This window comes from Pteronotus mesoamericanus, unplaced genomic scaffold (genome assembly GCF_021234165.1).
Source record: "Pteronotus mesoamericanus isolate MK-2021 breed Mesoamerican mustached bat unplaced genomic scaffold, CSHL_Meso_final contig_164, whole genome shotgun sequence".
NCBI classification, from domain to species: Eukaryota; Metazoa; Chordata; class Mammalia; order Chiroptera; family Mormoopidae; genus Pteronotus; species Pteronotus mesoamericanus.
This window is the reverse complement of record NW_026555065.1, coordinates 15,823,552-15,844,311: the sequence shown is the minus strand read 5'-3', so window position 1 is coordinate 15,844,311 and position 20,760 is coordinate 15,823,552. Positions and strand designations below refer to the sequence as shown.

The 20,760-nt window shown below is 35.7% G+C and overlaps 1 protein-coding gene across 2 annotated transcripts in view; it reads right to left on the bottom strand.

Annotated features, from left to right (window-relative positions):
* Positions 1 to 20,760, bottom strand: part of TRPM7 (transient receptor potential cation channel subfamily M member 7) — a 115,468-nt gene that overhangs the window by 74,389 nt on the left and 20,319 nt on the right. For both annotated transcript variants that reach the window (XM_054565434.1, XM_054565435.1), the window contains exons 2-7: positions 17,243 to 17,322; positions 14,998 to 15,036; positions 6,827 to 7,025; positions 4,748 to 4,961; positions 1,306 to 1,430; positions 290 to 461 (exon numbers count right to left, since the gene is read on the bottom strand). In XM_054565434.1, coding sequence (XP_054421409.1) covers positions 290 to 461; positions 1,306 to 1,430; positions 4,748 to 4,961; positions 6,827 to 7,025; positions 14,998 to 15,036; positions 17,243 to 17,322 — 829 coding nt within the window. The remainder of the gene's footprint in view (positions 1 to 289; positions 462 to 1,305; positions 1,431 to 4,747; positions 4,962 to 6,826; positions 7,026 to 14,997; positions 15,037 to 17,242; positions 17,323 to 20,760) is intronic.

Genomic DNA, 20,760 nt, shown 5'->3' with positions numbered 1-20,760 from the left:
GCTCCAACATCAGGTGGACCAGTTGAAGTTGATAGCAATCAAATCAAGACACTAATTGAGAACAATTAATGTTATACCACATTGACAGTCGACATACTCAAAATATCCAAATTAATAAAGTTATTGGTGGAAATGAAAAATGTATCTTTTATTTTATGAAAAAACCATATGGTGTTTGGCCAACCCAGTAAAATGAGCACTTCAAAGAACATTCCATATTTTAAGAATGTTGCTGGCAGGTAATACAGCCCAGAAAATTTCAACAATATGAATTTATAAATTCCCTTACTAGCATGAATTCTTTGCTGATTAATAGTTTTTTCAAGTTCTCTTCTCAGTCTGACTTCTGCCCCATATTTTCCAACAGTGCCATCATCCACCAATATGAAATGGGAATGTAGATTATTCAGAACATTCAATTTGCTCAGAGGGTTCAATAAGGTTTGATAAGGAGCAACCACCTAAACAATATCAAATATAAGAGTTAGTGGGAAGGGTTAAGTGTAATATAACGTAAAATAAAAATGAACTTTGAAATAATCTGAAAAATGAAGAGGTAAAATTCCATTTACCTATGGCAACAAATAGAAAGTGTCAAAGAATATATCAAAAACACAAGCATTTATGCAGCTGAAGATTAACCAGTAATTGGTTGAATGATACAATTATATTTCGACTTTCACTGCAGAATATATAGTATTTCATTATCACATGCAAAGGAAGAAGCAGCAAATAAATAAATAATGTGAAGAAACAATTAGGTTATTGGTGAATAGAGCAATACGTAAAGGACACTAAATAAAAGTAATCATATGTCATATTGCTATTTTTCTAGCCATAAATTCAATCTTTAAAAATAAAATTAGAAATTCAGTTGCACTTAAGAGTGATCATTAGAATTTAGTAATTCCTTTTCAGTAGTCTCTTGAAAAATTTAATCAATTCATGTCTTCAATCTATTCAAATAAACATTAGCATTTGATGAGGACTCTCAGTGGCAATAAAATTAATTCTTAATGTCATGAAGTCATTACAAATTTAATTAGAAAGACTGGTATGATACGGAAAAGGCGTGAAAAAATTATACAAAAATGCAGAGACCAAAATGTACTAACACCACAATGACAATTATTTGCATCTATGAATGCATTTTCAAAAGGATCAGAAGACCTCAGAAAAATCTTTTTAAAGGTCATTTCAAAAGTATGCTATGTTCATAAATATTTTAAGTTGACTCATAAGTTCCCTGCTTTAATTTTGTTTATACATAAGTTCAAACATAAGAAATTTTAAAATCATTCTTACATCTCTCCCAACAAGATCATTTCTGTTTTCAATCACTCCCCATGGAGCTATTCCAATAGTGCAAATCTTTCGAGATGATCTGGAAGCATGTTCTTTGAGGGCATCACCAACATGTTTGGCCACACCTATTCACACAAAATTTAATTCCTTTTATTTGAAAGCCTTCACTATGTTCAGAACAACTGTGTGCTCAATCTGTAACATTACAATTTGTGATGTTTTTGTTTACACATACAAGGTAAAAGGCAACAAGGCCAAAAGACAAACTTAGAAAACACAAGGACCATAGAGAAAAAATAACCCACAATGTCAAATCACTACAACCACATGAAACACATGTAAAACTAACTTTTACCATGTTGTGTTTAGTTCTCTTAAGAGTCCTAATGTAATATAGCTTTTTATTACTGCTCTACACACCATCTTAATAAATGAGAAGTATAGTTCAGGACTAGAAACAACACATACATACCAAATGACTACAAAAATTGTCCAACTGAATCAAAAACTGAGAAAATAGTAGAAAAGACAATTCAGAAGAGCACGTAACTCTTCATTATCATTTGTTATGAGCTGAAATTACATCCTCTCTAAAATTCCTATGTTTAAATCCTAACCCTAGTACCTGAGAACATGACTGTATTTGGAAAAAGGTCCTTTAGAGAGATTATTACATTAAAAAGAGGTGGTTAGGGTCAGCCCGAATCCAACCTGACAGGTGTCCTTACAGGAAGAAGAAAATGACCACAAAAAGAGACACCAGAATGAACATGCACAGAGTAAAGGCCACAAGAGGACACAGTGAGAAGACGATTATCTAAAAGCCAAGAGAGGCCTTAGAAGGAACAAAACCTGCTAACATCTTAATCTTGGACCTACAAAAGTATGAGAAAATGTATTTCTTTTGTTCAAGCTACCTAATCTGGGGTATTTCACCATGGCAGCCCTACTAAATGAGTGCATTGCTCAATTTGATTTTTATAATGCATTATATATCTTTCCTCACCTGAATATGGAAGTGGTATCTTAAATAGTCTTCCAATTGCTGCTGTTTACAATACACTTTCAAAACATTATCCAAGTTATTTCTGCTCTCGTCAACTCTGCTTAATACCATCCCTTCTCATTTAGAGAAAAACCAAAAAGTGCTTAAAATGGACTACAAGGCCTTATATAAAGATCTGCCTATTGCCCCTGCTATTTACCCCATGCTAGCCACCATCACACGCCCATAGTTTTCTGACCTTCTCTCACCCAGTAATTATTCATGCTACTTTAGCTACACTGGACCCTTGTTACTATTCTCCCAACACAGTAGCTATTTCTTCTTTAAATGCTCTGTCCCTCATTTCCTACCATCTCTACTCAAATGTCACTTTATCACTGAAATCCTCTCCAGTTCCCCCACAAGCTCTCCCCTATCTTTCATGTGTCTAACAGACATTTTTAATTAAGTCCAACTTAGGTTTTATGTTTTTTTTCTACTTATAATTCACATTCAATATTATTTTGTATTAGTTTCAGATGCAGAGCACAGTGGTGACAATCATATACTTTATAAAGTGTTACCTCCTGAGATTTCCAGTGTCCAGCTGGTACCATATGTAGTGTAACAATATTATTGACTATGATGTACTTTACATCCATGTAGTTATTTTTTAACTACCAATCTGTACTTCTCAGTCCCTTCAACTTTTTCACCCAGTCCCCCAACCCCTCTGCCCTCTCGCAACCATCAGTCTGTTCTCTGTTTCTATTAATCTGTCTCTATTTTGTTTGTTTATATTATTCTTTAGAGTCTACATATAAGTGAAATCGTGGCATTTCTCTGTCTCTGACAATTCACTTAGCATAATAAATGCTGTTGCAAATGGTAAGATGTCATTCTTTTTTGTGGCTGAGTAGTTATTTCATTGTGGAGACATGTGCTTTATCCACTTGTGTACTGATGGGTACTTGGGTTGCTTCCGTATCTTGGCTCTGGAAAATAACACTGCAGCGAACAGAGGGGTGCACATATTCCTTTGAATTAGTGTTTTGGGTTTCTTTGGATATATACCAGAAGTGGAATTGCTGGGTCATAAGGCAGTTCCATTTTTAATTTTTTGAGGGCCGTCCACACTGTTTTCCACAGTGGCTGCATCAATCTGCCTTCCCATGAACAGTGCACTAGGGTTCCCTTTTCTCTACATCCTTGTCAGCACTTGTTGTTTGTGGATTTACATTTGACAGGTGTGAAGTGATATATCATTGTGGTTTTATTTTGCATTTCTTGGACGATTACTGGCATTGAGCATCTTTTCATATGTCTATTGGCCATCTGTATGTCCTCTGGGAGAAGTGTCTATTCAGGTCTCTGCCTATGTTTAATTGGATTGTTTAATTTTTGGTGTTGTCTGAGTTTTCTATGAATTTTGGATATTAACACCTTATTGGATGTATCACTGCTGAGTATCGTCTCCTATTCAGTGGGTTGTCTTTTCATTTTGTTGGTGGCTTCCTTTGCTGTGCAAAAACCTTTTAGTTTCTTGTGGTCCCATTTGTTTATTTTTTCTTTTGTTTCCCTTGCCCGACCAGATATATCAGAAAAAAATATTACTCAGAGAAACTAACATACATTATTTCGTTATCTGTTGTCTGCATCTCCCCCACCAGAATGTAAGCTCGACAAAGGTAAATATTTTATTTGTTTTGTGGAATGATATATTTTCAGCAGCCAGGAGAAAGGTAATCACACAATGAGGTTCAAAATACAGTTGTTGGTAATAAATTAGATATTTGCAAGCTAATTTAAGTATTAATTGTTTTACTCTGAGTATTAAAATTAATTTGCTGTCCTTGTATCTAACCTGTATACTGTATGTGATAGGGAAGACTTAGAAAGATTATAGTATCTTTTTTAATTTCAAAATTAAAATTTAATTTTGAAAGCTACTTTTTACTACAGCCTAGGCAATAGATTCCATTCTTGTATCAATTTACCAGTGGCCAGAAAGTGACAGGAATAATATTGTACTTAATATTGTACTTTACAGTAGGGGCCAGCAAACTTTTTTGTAAAGGGCAAAATAATATATGTTTTATGCTTTGCAGGACATACAGTCTGTCATCACCTTTGCTATTATAGCACAAAAGTAGCCATAAATAATACAAAATTAAAAGAGTGTGGCTGTGTTCCAATAAATCTTTATTTACGAAAACAAGGAGTGGATTGGATTTGGTCCGTGGGCTACAGTTTGCCAACCCCTGCTCTAAAGTATATTATTTTTGAAAAGACTAAATGAAAACCAACTACTTTTATAGCTACCATTTATATCTAGGAGTATAAGTTATTTAACACAAAAACTGAATATATTTATATTCAATGTTGACTATTGTTTCACATATCTAATTAATATTATGAAACACAAACATTGAATAATTGGCATAATCATCACAGTACCTGTGTTTACTCCTCCAGTTAAAATCCAGGCTCCGGTTGTAACTGCAGCTTTAATAAGGCCCTTTCCAAGCAACTGCTTGATTCGTGGGTGAAGCTCAAATTTCTGCATGCCCCCATGTACAGAGATAACAAGTTTGGGTAATTCCATTTGCCATTCTTTAAGCAAAAGTTGCAGAATGACTTCAGTTTTGGTGTCATATGATAGTCTGACATACTAAAAAAATTTTTAGAAGGACAAAATAGTTGAATTATGTACATAGGTTTCATAATGCAATGTCATACAACTTCAGAAAACTTTTATTTGAATCAGATTAAGACAGATTTTATAGGCTGCTTTTAATATATTTTCATTTCTAGGAATAAGCAAGAGCAAATGATTTTAAAGTTGGAGAATCATTTTGTAAGTGCTATAGAAGTACTAGCACCCTGGTTTTTAAACTCCAAGAACAAGAAGAATGAAGAAAAAAATATGTTTCTCCAATTCTTGCTATTAAGAGACTCATATACTGAATTATCTGTTTGAAAGTTTTGTCAATGACCTAGTCTGTTTATAGCAGAATTGTGACTAAGCAATAAAATAACAAAAATATTTTTAATATAAACTATGGTTTCCCTCACTGGAATTAACTGTAGATGTGATCCACAAAATACTGAAAATAATAAATAAATTTTACTCAATTATTTCGAGGTGTTCAGATAGATTCACCAGTTTAATTTTTGAAAAATCATTCTATGGAAAATAAACTATTACATCTATGGAATGACTTCCTCTGGTTTAAAAGATTTTTAAAATTGTATTTCTGATAAGTGACATCACATCTTACTTGCTATGACCGCTCTAATTCATTCATTTTGTCTAATGCACCTATATGATTTAGCTCATATGAAATCTGAAATATTCAGATGTTGGAAGAAAAACACTTCTAATCATCTCCAAGCAAGGTTCTCTGCAAAACAATACAATGCCCATTCCTTTACAAAGATCAAACACCAATGAAAAGAAATATCCCAAATTATCAGAATCCTTCAACACTGAGAAGACTCAAGTCCCTTTTAAGGATACTCTGCAGCAAGATTTGTCCTATACTCTTTCTGTATTAGTTTAGTTTAACTCATTATTACACTCGGGTACATAAAGTAATGTTTGGAAAACAGTCTGAAGTTAAATTTAAAACACATATATAGATGTTATGTTAGGAATAAATGAGGAATTCCACTTCCAGAAATGATAAATTAGGATGCTTTGAACTACCTCTGTCCCTGGCCAATACAGACGCTAAAAAATGGATAAATAACTTCTGTTTTGAGGTATCAAAGAGCTACCAAGGCATTTAGAACTTGTGGAATAAGGATCCATGAGAATTTGAAAACCTGGAAATGGGTCCACACTTGGTACTCTTCCCATCAGGACAAGGAGGTGGGCAGAACAATGTAAAGAGTAGAATGTTGTTAAATCTAAATTTAAAACAATCGTGTTCTGAAGGTTCAAAATACACAAAGGAATTAAAATTCATCCCAACAACAGCATGTAAACCATCAGGGAAATAAATGCAGTTACAAGTATTCTAAAGGTTCTTGCATTGCCAGAAAGTATTAAAAGTACTAGTTTATAATAGCAAGTTAAAATTTAAAAAAATAGAAAAAGAATATATAAATAGCTTGCTAATAAGAAGAAAAATAATAAAAAAAGTTAATCCAAAAGACACAATAAAGAAAAGAGAACAAAGAAAAAGTGATATAGCAGACAATATTTTAAATATTTTTTAAAAGAAACCCTTAAACATAAGGAAAGATTAAAAGTAAAAGAAACAAAAAAAATTAGCCATACTGATTATTGAAAAAGAAAACTTTGTCAACAAAAATGGCAAGACAGAAGACATTTTATAATGATAAAAGATTCAAGTCACCAAAATACAACAATTCTATATTTGTACGCACTTCTATAGAGAACTAAAAATACATAAAGGAATGATCGAGACTGATTTTCTGACATAGCATTATATATAAACTCTCAGATAATAAGTGTGTATTATTTAGGTAACACAATGAATGAAGTAAAAAATGAAATATGTGACATACCTTAGCTCTGTAGGAATGAGAACCCCCTTGAAAATTTATGACTCCATAAGCATCCGTTGGGCTCTGTTCCGTATGCTTTTCCACAGACCATTCTTCTAATGCCTGATTAAAATGCTCACCCAATTTCACATCCGAGTATTTCATGGCAAGACTTGCAGTAAAACAGGCATGTTGCTTGACCAAGCGACCACAAAAACATCTAATGGAAAACAAAATTTTAAAGACTTTCAAAAAATTAGTCAATAAAATTAAAATGAATGAACCAATCAGAGTATAAAAATATTCTGACCATTTGATTTTAGGATAGCTAAATTAATACCTTCATTACAGCACTGAAATAATATAAATACATTAGTATATCATGATGTAGACATCTAAATTTAGTGAGCATCTACAAAATGTAGTATATATATAATAGGATAATATAAGAAATGAACCTTTAATAGACACAATAATATAGAAAAATCTCAAAATCATCATGCTGAATGAAAAAGCTGTATGCTGTGAAAGAGTGCACATTTATATAATTCCATGTATTATAGAATTCATGAAAATGCAAAGTAATCTATATACTGACTACAATGGTGTTCTGGGACCAGGGGCGAAAGAGGGTTTTCATTCTATCTACAAGCACTAAATGGACCACTATGTAGGAAGCAGGAACCCACTGGAGCCAGGCAGTCCCAGTGATTTGATAAAAAAAAAAAAAAATCAATCCAAGTTTGTAGAAACCAACGGAGCTAGAATTTGCAGGACAAAAAAAAAAAAAGAGGAGAGAGCTACACAGAAAGAGCTCCGGATATATGCAAAGGGTCTCCTTAAGCATGTGCAAGAATAAGCTACCCAAGGATATGTTAAGAAATGCTAGAAAGCAGCAGACCAAATAATTCCTGACGTTCATAAAGGGCAGGCAACAGTTTGTGTTCCTGCCAGCCAGAATGAAGAGATCTCATAATACAGAAGGCCTCCTTAGAAGGAGGGTCCTCAGAAGGATAATGCCTAATTAGAAAGGCTAAATAAGACTTAGACTGCATGTACCCTGACAAAGTTTAAGAGCAAGACTTGAAAAAACCAAACTGATCCAAAGAAATTTAACTGCATGCTAAAATAAGTCCAAAACTCCCTAATGAAATACAACAAAATCCAACACCCAAAACATAAAATTCACAGTGTACAACAGCCATCAGAAACTACTAGGCATGCATAAAAGCAGAAAAATATACGAAAATATCATTAATGGAGACCTAGAAATTGTATGGAGATAATAAAATTAGGACAAAAGGACACTGAAACAACTATTATGAGTAAGTTCCAACTATTAAGGATATGCTTCGGAAGGTAAAGGGAAACATGAACAAAATGAGGGAGGAAATGAAAAAGTTTTGTTTAAAAAAAAAGGCCCAACCAGGACACCTAAAGACAATAACAATACCTGAAATGAAAATGTCGTAAGGGGGGATTTATAACATATTAGACACTACAAAAAAACAAAACAGTAAACTAGAGGACACAACCATAAAATCTATGCAAAATGAAACACTGAAGAGAAAATACTAGGGGAACAAAAGGAATAAGATCATTAGTGCCTTGTGGAATAATTTCAAGTAGCTCAATATACACGTAACTCAAGTTCCAAAAAGGAGAGAGTAGAAATAAACATCTGAAAACTATTTGACTGACAAATCTGGGCAGTTCAATAAGAAATAAGCAAAATGAACTTCAGGAAATCACACTAGAACATTGCTGAAAGCCAGTTATAAAGAGAAAAATCTTAAAAGTAGCCAAAGTACAACTGTTATACTATGTACAGAAAAAAAAAAGTATGACAGCAGACATCAAACAATGTGAAAGTCAAAAGGCCACTGTTACATCTTTTAAGTACTAAAAGGAAAACAACTCTCAAATTAGAATCCAATGAAAGTTGAACAAAACTATGAGGCAACTTAGTGATTTAATAGAAGTTTGTGGAACACTTTATGTAATAACAAATAAAACCTCTACTCAAGTGTACAGGAAGTATTCACCAAGATTGGCCACACTCTGAGTCTCAATAAACTAAAAAGGGTGGAAATTATACAAAGTATGTTCTTAGAGAACAATGAAATTAAACTAGAAACCAATTAAAAAATATTTAGAAAATCCTCATGTTTTTAAAGAAAGACTTTATTTTTAGAGAGAGGGGAAGGGAAGGAGAAAGAAAGAGAAGCATCAATGTGTTAGAGATACAAGGTTGCCTCTTGGACACAGACTGGGGACCTGACCCACAACCCAGGTAGGTGCTCTGACTGGGAATCGAACCAGCAACATTTTGGTTCACAGGCTGGCACTCAATCCACTGAGCCAAACCAAGCCAGGGCTAAAAATTAAATACATGCTTTTAATTAGCTCATGGATAAAAGAAAGTCACAAAGGAAACTAGAAACTATTTAGAACAAAATGACAATAAAACTACCATCAAAACATATGACATGCAGAGGGTATTTGTGGAGGATAAATGGTAATAGAAAATACAATAAAAATGTAAAAAATTAAAATAAAAAATATGACATGCAATTGTACAGTGTTTAGAATAAACATTTCAGTGTGTATTTACATACACTTTAGAGTATAAAAATACTATACAGGATAAAAATTTGTAGTATATAATTTAAATTAGAGAAGACCTGCAGGCAACACTAAAGTTCTACCTAAAAACTAAAAAAAAGCAAATGAAACCCAAAGTAAGCAGATAAAAAGAATAAAGAGAACACAATGAAACAGGGCGGGGCGGGGCGGGGAATGGAAGAAAATCAATTTTTAAAAAAAGCTTGCTCATTGAAAAGACCAACATAATTCAACATCCATTCATCATTCATTTTCAGCAAACTAGAAAAGGAGGGAACGTCCTCAACACAGATATGACCATACTTATTAAATCTTAGCCATGAATACCAATATATTCTGAGTCTTCTGAACTCCTCTAGCTAATTACCGAACCTAGTTGTCCTGGGGATTCTAGACAAAAACGGACACAGAGATGAGATAAGTGCTTTCCAGCACTGAACAAGAGGAAGCATGGAATTTGATCCTTTAAATGAGGGAAATATATGAGGTGATTCTCCATGGTTGCACCAGCCTGGGACAATTTCTCAACCATTATGCATAGAGGCGATGCCCTGGCAGAAAATGGCACCGTCGTTGAGCTAATAAGAAAAGGGGCCAAAAACAGAATTCTGGGCTGGTGAAACAGTTGGAATTTGTAACAGTATACCAGAGGACAGAGCTATACAGAGAGAGAGAGAGAGAGAGAGAGAGAGAGAGACAGAGACAGAGACAGAGACATACACACACACACACTTGCATAAGAATTCATCATGGGTTCTTAGTTGTGCATTGAGCTGTATCTATGTCAGGCAAGACTCTGTGATACTTAGCAGATTATCATCTGCTATGTGCCTGAGAATGGAGTCATAAAGAACTAGGAGAAACTGCAGATTTAGTTCAGAGTGAAAAGGTATTACTGAGCATCCTGTGCACTCAGGTATACTTTAAGAGGCTATCTATATCTTAGGAACAAGGTCTACGTCCTAGCACTAAGTCTATAATAAAAATAGAGCTGTCTTAACAAGTAAAAATCAAGCCTAATGGAACAAAAAGAAAAAGTTAATAATTTAATCACATTAGAACAAAACTGAACACCCTTTAAAAAAGACATAGTCTCGACCCCTAAAGTGAATCATGCACAGCATTTACGACATACTATAAAAATTACTAGACAGAGGAAAAAGAAAGAAAATGTGACTAATAACAGGATTCAAGATGGCGACAGAGTAGGTGGAAGTTACACTCACTTCCCCCAGCACCAAAACAGAATTACAACTAAGATATAGAACAATCAACCTGAATAACCAATTGAAAACTACCTGAACTCAAGTTTTATAACTAAGGATTTATAAAAGATCCACACTGACACTGGAAGGAAGGGCAAAGACGTGAAAAGGGCTGACCCCACACGCAGGTTGAGAATTAGGAGGGATATCTCAGGTTCAAAGGTCCCCCCACCCCAGGAGTGAGGGGTATCCACCCCATGCTGGTCAGCCCAGAGGAGCATCAGTGCTTGGAAGGAGAGCCTGCATAATATCTGACTATGAAAAGCAGCCAGGATGTGTCCCCAGGGAAAGACAGGAGTTTGCTAGAAACCCAGGTGTCCTGTTAAAGGGCTAGCACATAAAATCTCCTTTGCTACCATACTCACCCTGGGCTCTGGTGTAAGGAAGTGGGCTCAGGTTGAAGTGGAGACTGGGTTGTGTGGCTTCAGGAGAGGGCTGAAGGGACAGCTGCTAAGGTCTTTGTGCTGAGTACCTCTCCCACACTGCCCAAAGATACCTCCATTCCTGGGTTGAACACTCCCCTCCATACAGCATCAGCCTTGGGGAATGCATTAGCCCACCCTCCCAACTCTCTGTGGTTGTGCTCTGCGATGCTCAGGCCCTGTAGAGGACTCTGCTGGCTGCAAACGACTTCAGCTTGTGGTGCACAGTTTCTTGGAAGGCCTTTGAGGAAGTCCAGGTAGACACAGGGGGTGGCAGAGATACACACTAAGAGTTGTGTGGGTCTAGGGCAAAGGGCCAATTCCCCTTACAAACGAAATTGACACCACCATTCCTGTCCAGAGCCTTCCCTCCCCATGGCAAAATATTGGTCTGTTTAGCCCTGACTGGTATGGCTCAGGGGATTGAGTGCTGACCTGTGAACCAAAGGGTCACTCGTTCAATTCCCAGTCAGGGCACATGCCTGGGTTGCAGGCTAGGTCCCCCGTAGGGGGCACACAAGAAGTAAGTACACATTGATGTTTCTCCCCCTCTCTTACTCCTCTCTTCCCTTCTGTTGAAAAATAAATAAATAAATAAATGTTTTTAAAAAAATCGGTCTGTTTAGCCTGATGAACTCTACTGGCCTCACCCCGACAACTCCCTAAGATCCCACCACAAAGGTCTACATGACCCACGTTGGTGGTAGCTATCTTTGGTGTACACTGAGACTTTTAAGGGGACTAAATAATAATGGAAAATATAAAGGGAGGGAGGGAGAGGGAATTAAATAAAAAGACTTTTGCTTAATGACCTCACAGCCAGTACTGGCACCCAGTTTAGATCTGTATCTACCTAGTGACTGAGAACCTACCTCACACAATTTGCATACTGCCAGAGGCTCTTTCAGTGACTAAGTGGCTTCGGCTTTTTGTTGGTTAACACCTGGGCTCAGAGCTAGTGGAAGCCCGCCTTGATATGCAGCTTGGGCCCTCCCACCTACACCTGGGATCAGCAGAGGTACCCAAAAACTGTGGACTGCTTTGTACCTCAAAACAGGTAGGCCAGGGCTAGCAATAGGCAGCGCCTTAAATTAACATGTACCAAGAGGTCCCAGAACCAATAAACACAGTGTCAGGCTTCAGATAAGTGAAAGCATGACCCAGTTAGCTCCGTAAGAGGTGTACCACCCCCCAAAAAGCTCAACAGGCACCGGATCCTGATGGGGTGAATTCTGCTTCATGGAGTCAGCTCCTGCACAGCAGCGTGTACACTGTGTTTGGTGTCAATACTCATAGACAGCCTGAGGGTTAACCCCACTGACAAGCCAACAGAAATCAACACTCAGTAACTGGTCAGCGAAATGCAAAATAAAACCACAATGATGTATCGCCTCACATCTATCAAATGTAAATCCACAAACAGTAAGTGCTGATGACGATGTAGAGAAAAGGGAACCCTAATGCACTGTTCGTGGGAAGGCAGATTGATGCAACCACTGTGGAAAACAGTGTGGACGGCCCTCAAAAAATTAAAAATGGAACTGCCTTATGACCCAGCAATTCCACTTCTGGGTATGTATCCAAAGAAACCCAAAACACTAATTCGAAGGAATATGTGCACCCCTCTGTTCGCTGCAGTGTTATTTTCCAAAGCCAAGATACGGAAGCAACCCAAGTACCCATTAGTACACAAGTGGATAAAGCACATGTCTCCACAATGAAGTATTATACAACCACAAAAAAGAATGACATCTTACCATTTGCAACAGCATTTACTATGCAAAGTAAAATGTCAGTCAGAGAGAGAAAAATACCATATGATTTCCTTTATATGTGGTATCTAAAGAATGATATAAATAAACAAACAGGAAACAGATTCATAGATACAGAGAACAGACTGATGGTTGCCAGAGGGCAGAGGGGTTGGGGGACGGGGTAAAAGAGTTGAAGGGACTGAGAAGTACAGATTGGTAGTTACAAAAATAGTCACAGGGATGTAAAGTACAGCACAGTCAATGATACTGTAATAATTATGCATTGTGCCAGGCAGGTACTGGAAATCTCAGAGGGGGACATTTTAGAGCATATGACTTTCTAACCACTGTGTCCTACATCTGAAACTAATACAAAATAACATATTGAATGCAAACTGTATTCAAAAAATAAAATTTAAAGAAAGTAAATGTGACTCATATTCAAGAAACAAAGCAGTCAAAAGAAACAGACCCTAAATGACACAGATGTTGGAATTAGTAAACAAAGATTTTAATCTGCATTAAAGGACTTATAACATGGAAACTGAAATAATAAAGAATCAAACTGTAAATTCTAGAATTAAAAAATACAATTCACGAGATGAAGAATTCACTGGATAAGCAAAACAATATATTGAAAACTGCAGAAGTGATGTTTAATGAACCTAAAGAGAGACCAATGACAAATCTGATAAATGGAAAAAAATTGTAATTAAAAAAAATTGCATCAGTAACCTGTGGAAAATACCAAGCAATCTAACATAGATAGAACAGTAGTCCCTGTGAGAGAAAAGAGAATGAAGCATAAGAATATTAAATAATGGCTGAAAACTTTCCACTTTGGTGGAAAACGTGAACTTTCAAATATTTATACGAGCAGAGCAAGTATAAAGAGAATCACTCTAGGTCACATTATAGACCTGCTGCTGGATGTCAAAAATACAGAAAAATATTCTTTAAAGTAGCAAGAGGGGAAAAAAAGACCTATTACATACAGAAGAGCAGCTACAATAAGGATACCTGACTTTTCAGTACAAACAAGAACCAGAATACAATAAATGATATCTTTAAAGTACTAGAATGAGAAAGTTATCAATTCAGAATGCTCCATCTAGTGAAAATATCCTTTAAATATGAGCATAAAATTAACATTTTCTAAAAAACCAAGCTGAGAAAATTCATCATCAGTATATCTGCATTACACCAAAGGCTAAAGGAAGTTCTTCAGCTTGAATGGAAAGACACCAGATGGAATTTCCCATCTAGAGGAAGAAACGAGTAAGATCAGAGATAGTAAAATTCAGTGTATCTAAGATGAACTCATTCCATACACTGTTGTTCCTAGACTACCGACTAGGTATCAATTCATCTTCCTCTTATGTTCTTTAATTAGATCTTAATGAGCATTCCTATTCATTAAGGAATGAACTTACTTAGTTGCCTAAGTAAGAAATTTAGGTACCATCTTAAATCTTCACTTTCTCCACACATCCACTTAATCCTTTATATCATTAATGCCTTTAAATATATCTACTTCTCTTCATCATCACAGCCACTATCTTAATTCAGGCTCTATTGTTTTTGCCAGATTTACTCCAAAACTTTCCAAACTAATTTTTTCTCCTAATTCAATGCTCACAAAATGCCAACTGCGTTTACAAAAAAAAAAAAAAAAAATCTAAAGCTTGTTACTTCCCTACTTAGTATCTTTTTACTGTGAAATCAATACTATGTGACATATGTACAAAGAGCTTAAATGACCTGGTCCCTACTCATTTTTCTAGACTTAGATTTCTCTAACATCCACCGCACATGTTAAATTCTCAAGATTCGTGACAGAACCATAGTGTTTTACTGTCATGTATTCCCACATCCTGTTCTCTCTGCCTAACATCACTTTCCTTCGATCTTTATCTAACTAATTAAGATTTAAATTTAGAATTCTCCTCAAGTAGCTTCACCTGAGTTTCAAGTAAACTTACCTGGTCCTTCATCTCCCAGGTCTGAGCAAAGTAACTCTTAAATATAACAGCCTATGAATATTTAGTCTACTGTATTCTGATGTGTCTAACAGATTGGTTTTGTTTTTAAAGTTCTGTGCAATAAAGTTAGATTAGTAAACTTACCTGACAAGTTGCTGACATATTTGACATCCTGGAAGGCATCTGTAAACAAGGTAAATTTATTACTTAAAGGATAAAATTTTTAGGTTAAGCTAAATGATAGAAAGTTAATATAGAAGTACAAAACAAAGAAAAATAATATAGTTTAACTTTTCAGTAGACGTCATAAGTCATCTTATACTTTGATTTACAAATTACTTGAATAATTTTTTTTAACTCACATAGTTTCCATATTTTAAATACAATTAGGTCCAACATAAAACACAGAAACTATAGGACAAAAACTAGTAGATTTAACTATGTAAAAATAAAACATTTCTACATGGCAAAATGTGCTACTTAATCAAGTCTAAAAACAAACTGAAAATAATATTTGTAAACAAAAAGTTAGTTTCCCTAATATATAATTCTCCATAAAATCAATATTAAAAAGGAAAATATATGAACATATAGTTCACAGTAATTACATACATATGAAAAGGCACTTGAGCCCTGGCTGGTGTGGCTCAGTGGACTGAGTGCCGGCCTACAAACCAAAGGGTGACCAGTTCGATTGCTAGTCAGGGCACATGTCTGGGTTGCAGGCCAGGTCCCCAGTGGGGGACATGCGCGATGCAACCACACATTGATGTTTCTCTCCCTTTCTCCCTCCCTTCCCTTCTCTGTAAAAATAAATAAATAAAACCTTGAAAAGAAAAGGCATTTGATTAGAAAAAATATTTTTAAAAACCTTTAAGACAATATCTGGGTGAGAATATAGAATACAGTAGTCTCATATCTGTTGGTGGGAATATAAATTGATATAATCTCTATAAAGTGCAATTTAGCAATACTTATCAAAATAAAAAATGCAGACTCCTTCCCAAAATCTAATTCCAGTACTAAAGCATAGGCTAAAGAAAATATCTGTCACATTTATATAATGATTAATGTACAAGGCTATTTATTACAGCATTTTTGTGCCTAACAGCGAAAAAGAAAAATGAAGTAGCTAAAGTGTCCATCAGTAAGGACTACTAAAAACAAAATTATGATACAGGCATATAATTTAAAAAGATGCAACAAGAACAAACGGTCAGAGACATGGCAACATGGAATAGACTGGTAGCTGTAGGAGGGAGGAGAGAAGGGGAAACTGGTGGAAGGAAGGGAGAAGGGATTAGTCAAAGAACACGTATGAATGATTCATGGGCATGGACAACGGAGAGGGGACTGACTGACTGTGGAATAGTGGGGTGGGCTGGGTGGAGGAGGGGCAAAAGGGAAAAAATTGGGACAACCCTAACAAAAGACACAATAAAAAAGTAGAAAAAAATAAAGAACAAGGTGTTATCCCAGTGTTATCGCCAAGATAACAAACACAACTGGCTAAACAGTATGAATTTTAAAAATAGAGAAGGAGGAGTAAACAGACATCTGCTTGGACGTGCAACCACTACCGTATTTTACTGTGTATAATGCATACTCTTTTGCCCAAATCTTTGAGGCAAAAATAAGGATGTTCACTATACATGGGCATAATAATCCCATTTATAATGTACACAAAACCATGGGTGCACATTATACACAGGAGCACATCATACATAGCAAAATACTATATATTTATTTCTGGGAGGCATTCCAAGAAATAGGCAATATTAATTTCCTTAAGGAAGGGGAATTTAAAAGAGACTTTCACTTATAACTTTTGGTACCTTGTCAATCCATTTCTTAACCTAGTCATATAAAGTTAATTTGACAATTTTATTAGTGTAGAAAGAAATGACTAGCTAACTGTATTTATAAATTATGTCTCATATGGACAGCTATAGCAAAGGATACTCAATAACAGCTTGCTATTTCTTGAACCCCCAGTAAGTATTTTTATAATTTAGATTGCAGAATGAAATTAACATAATCACAGGAAATAAACTCAGTTAACGATAATACAATCTATTTTTTAATAAAGCAAGATAATTTTCTTTAAATGAAAGAACTGTATTTTATTTTAGAATTGGCACACTGAACAAAGGAGATCTAAATTTTAATCCCACCTCTATTAATTATTAGCCATGTAACCCAGTAAATACCACTTATGCTCTCTGGTTAAAAAATGTGATGTTATATTGTAAGAAGAACAGTTAATAGTAAGCACAAAAATTAACAGCAACTACAAATAATTTAATAATCATCTTTCAATAAATAAATTAGCAATATAATTTACATCTAAATTTCTAGAAGAGCACAGAAAAAACAAAGGTATGCTTACCTGTGAGGGTCTTTGGAACTTGGTATGATATATACGCATTCCCTCTTGGTCAAAGTGCTTTCTATCCAGGATTTCTGGGACTAAAACAAAAAAGTTTTAAAAGATGGTTTATATGTTAACCCACTAATATAAGGAAATAATTGTAAACGCACAAAAAAGAAATAGTTCTATACTATTTAATTGTTTTTCAAGTTACTAAATATTTGTTACATATTATACATTACATGCTTCCTGATGACAGCACACCTAAAATACTAGAATCATTTCATTTAATTCCAGTAAGATTTAGATTACTAAATCTACAATGCTGTGCAGATACAGTTGCTTCAAATAAACAGAAAGGAGGGAAATCAAGTTTGAGATTCCCACTGTGGACCAAAACCTCAAGAGGGACAGATGTAATCATTTAAAAAAGAAAATTAAAATTGACTGTCAGGTTTAACTAAAAAAATAAAACCTTTCTGTGGGCTCTCTCTAGAGCATGGCCACGTCCTCCTTTCCCCTCAGGCACGTTATCTCCTAAACTTAAGGGTACCCAACTTGCAACCAGGATCAAGGGGCAGCAACAGCTCATCCAGGGCTTACTCCATTAACATGTCTCCAAGGCCCCCTTTCCTCTGACCTTTCAGTGAGCTAACAGCAGCTCCACCTTAGCTCACTTATAAAGTTCTTAGGGAGCCAAAGCAAAGCACCACTTAGGCGCTCCTATTGCTTCTTCCACCCTAAGCCCCTCCTTTGTTTCACTGTTCCTAGCTTTAATAAACATGCTCTCAAAGTCAAAAATAAAATTTTTTTTAAAAAGCTTGTTATATTCTATTCCTAAAATAACTCACTAAAACATAAGGGCATGGAATGGTTAATGGTACTGGGATAGAAAAAGATATCAAGCAAATTCTAACCAAAAGACAAATAGGAAAAAATAGATGGTAAACATCAATAGGATTAATGCCAGTTATCACAATTACAAATGTTTGATTCACCAAATTGCTGTAACAATTTTAAAAATGAATAAGCAAATAAGATAGCTTCAAAATATATAAAGCAAGGAATTAATAGGGAGAATAAGATAAATCTAGGATCATTATGGAAAATAACTCATTTTCCTCAATTATTGTGAAACTAAAATTATTTCAAATTTAAAAGACTAATAAAAATTATTTTTTTATAGCACTCCTTAAGCTTCTGCCTGGATCCTTAGACTCTGCACCCTTCTCTGTGTAACTGATTAAAAAGAGTAAGACGTTGTGTACTGAGATAGGCGAAACTCTATATATTAGGATATAGATCTTGGGTTTTATCCTACACAGATAGAGATGTAGATACACAGTAGTATATCTCACCAGGACAGTACAAAAAGGGAGAGCCTTTATTCCAACAGGAAAACTCTAGAAGAGAGATTCTAGACAAAATTATGATGACTGAAGTTTTGCAGGCTCCTCTGAAATCCTTCAGGTACCATATGATAAACCTTAGTTTATCCCCCAAATTCTCAAATTCTGGTTCCAAAATTGCACCTGTCATTCAAAAATGTCCATTTTTTAGGTCAATGGTTCTCCTTTAAATAGACTCACTTTACATTTTACAGAGAAAATTGAAACAAGAAGAGAGTATCTGCGAACTTCTGTCACATTTATCTACCAGTGAGTATCTATACCCACAAACTCTGCCTTCTTTTCTGTGACTATTTCTGCTCCTGTTTAAATCCAACCACTCTGCTTGTGCCCTAGATTGTCTGTCTCTCACTAACTAAAAGACACTCTCCACCAATTCTCTCTTAACTTTTTTCCTTCTTTATTAACTCATTCCTATTAGCATGTAATACACTATTATTCTCTGTATTTTAAAAAACAAACTCAAACCTTTGCTTGACTACACTTTCCTCGCAAGCTAACATTCCATGCTTCTGCCTCAATCTACAGCAAAAGATCACTGGAAAAATGTTTTCCCTCTTTTCTTCTCACACACTTTCTAAACCCCACTCCAGTCAAGCTTTCAAGCCAATGACTTCCTCTAAATCCAAAAGTAAATTTTCAGAACTCATCTTCATTGATATATCAGCAACATTTAACAAAGCTGATCATTCTCATCTTGCTGAAACATTTTCATCTGTTTAGTTTGCTTCCCTTCACTGTCCCCTCCATTTATCTCCTTGATGATTCTTCCTCTTCTTCCCAATATTTGGATTTCTTTTTCCCACTTACATTTACTCTTTCAGTAACTCACATCCAATATACCATAAATACACTGGATGACGTCTAATTTATACTTTCATGCCAGATCCTTTCCTGAACTCCATGTCCATATATCCAACTGCCTATTCAACAGCTTCATTTTGATGTCTAACAGGCATCTCAAACTTAACATGGCCAAAAATGGATTCATCTTTCACCCAAACACTCATTTCTCATGTAGTCTTCCTCATCTCAGTGAATGGCAACTCTACTCTTCCAGCTCTAGTCTTTCTTTTTTTTAAGATTTTATGTACTTATTTTTAGAGAGAGAGGAAAGGAGGGAGAAAGAGAGAATGAAACATCAATGTGTGAGAGAAACATCAATCAATTGTCTCTAGCATGCCCCCAACTGGGGACCTGGCCTGCAACCCAGACATGCGCCCTGACTGGGAATCGAACCAGTGACCTTCTGGTTTGCAAAAGGACACCAAACCCACTAAGCCACACCAGTCAGGGTCAGTGCTATGCTTTAAGACAAAAATATCAGTGACATCCTTGATTTCTTCTCATACAAGGTCTGTCCGGAAAGAGTCCAGCCATTGTTAATATAATGAGTCGGGTTTGCACGACATTGCTGTTACCTGGCAGCAAGGAGAACTGGAGTGAACTGGAATGTGCATGCATGAACAATGGCAACTTCATTGTATTAGTCAGTGGAGGCAGTAGACTCTGTTAAGTAAGCATATGTACTGTGTGGCTGTTGCATTCAAAATGACTGAATGAGTAGAAAAATGAATCTGTATCAAATTTTGCGTTAAACTTGAACATTCTTCCACAGAAACTATTCAGATGATTCAGAAGGGTGCAGCTATGGCAACTGGTGATTGGCAGCTTTGTCATGACAACCTGTCAACTCCTGCATCATGTCCAGTCTTTTGATGAAACATCGAATCACCCAGGTGACTCAACCTCCCCACCCCCTGCCAAAGCCCAATTCGGTGCCCTGCGCCTTCTGCCTTTTCCCAAAACTAAAATCACCTTTGAAAGGGAAGAGATTTCAGACTGTCAATGAGATTCAGGAAAATACGACAGGTCAGCTGATGGCAAGTGGGAGAACTGTGTGAGGTCCCAAGTTGCCTACTTTGAACGGGAATGAGGCATCACTGTCCTATGTACAATGTTTCTTAAACCTTGTATCTTCTTCCATAAATGTCTCTATTCTTCATATTACGTGGCTAGATACCTTCTGGACAGACCTCGTATACTTCATATGTATAATCCCATGAGCAAAATCTGTCAGCTTGCCTTCAAAATATATCTAGAATCAACCACTTCTCAACCTCCAGT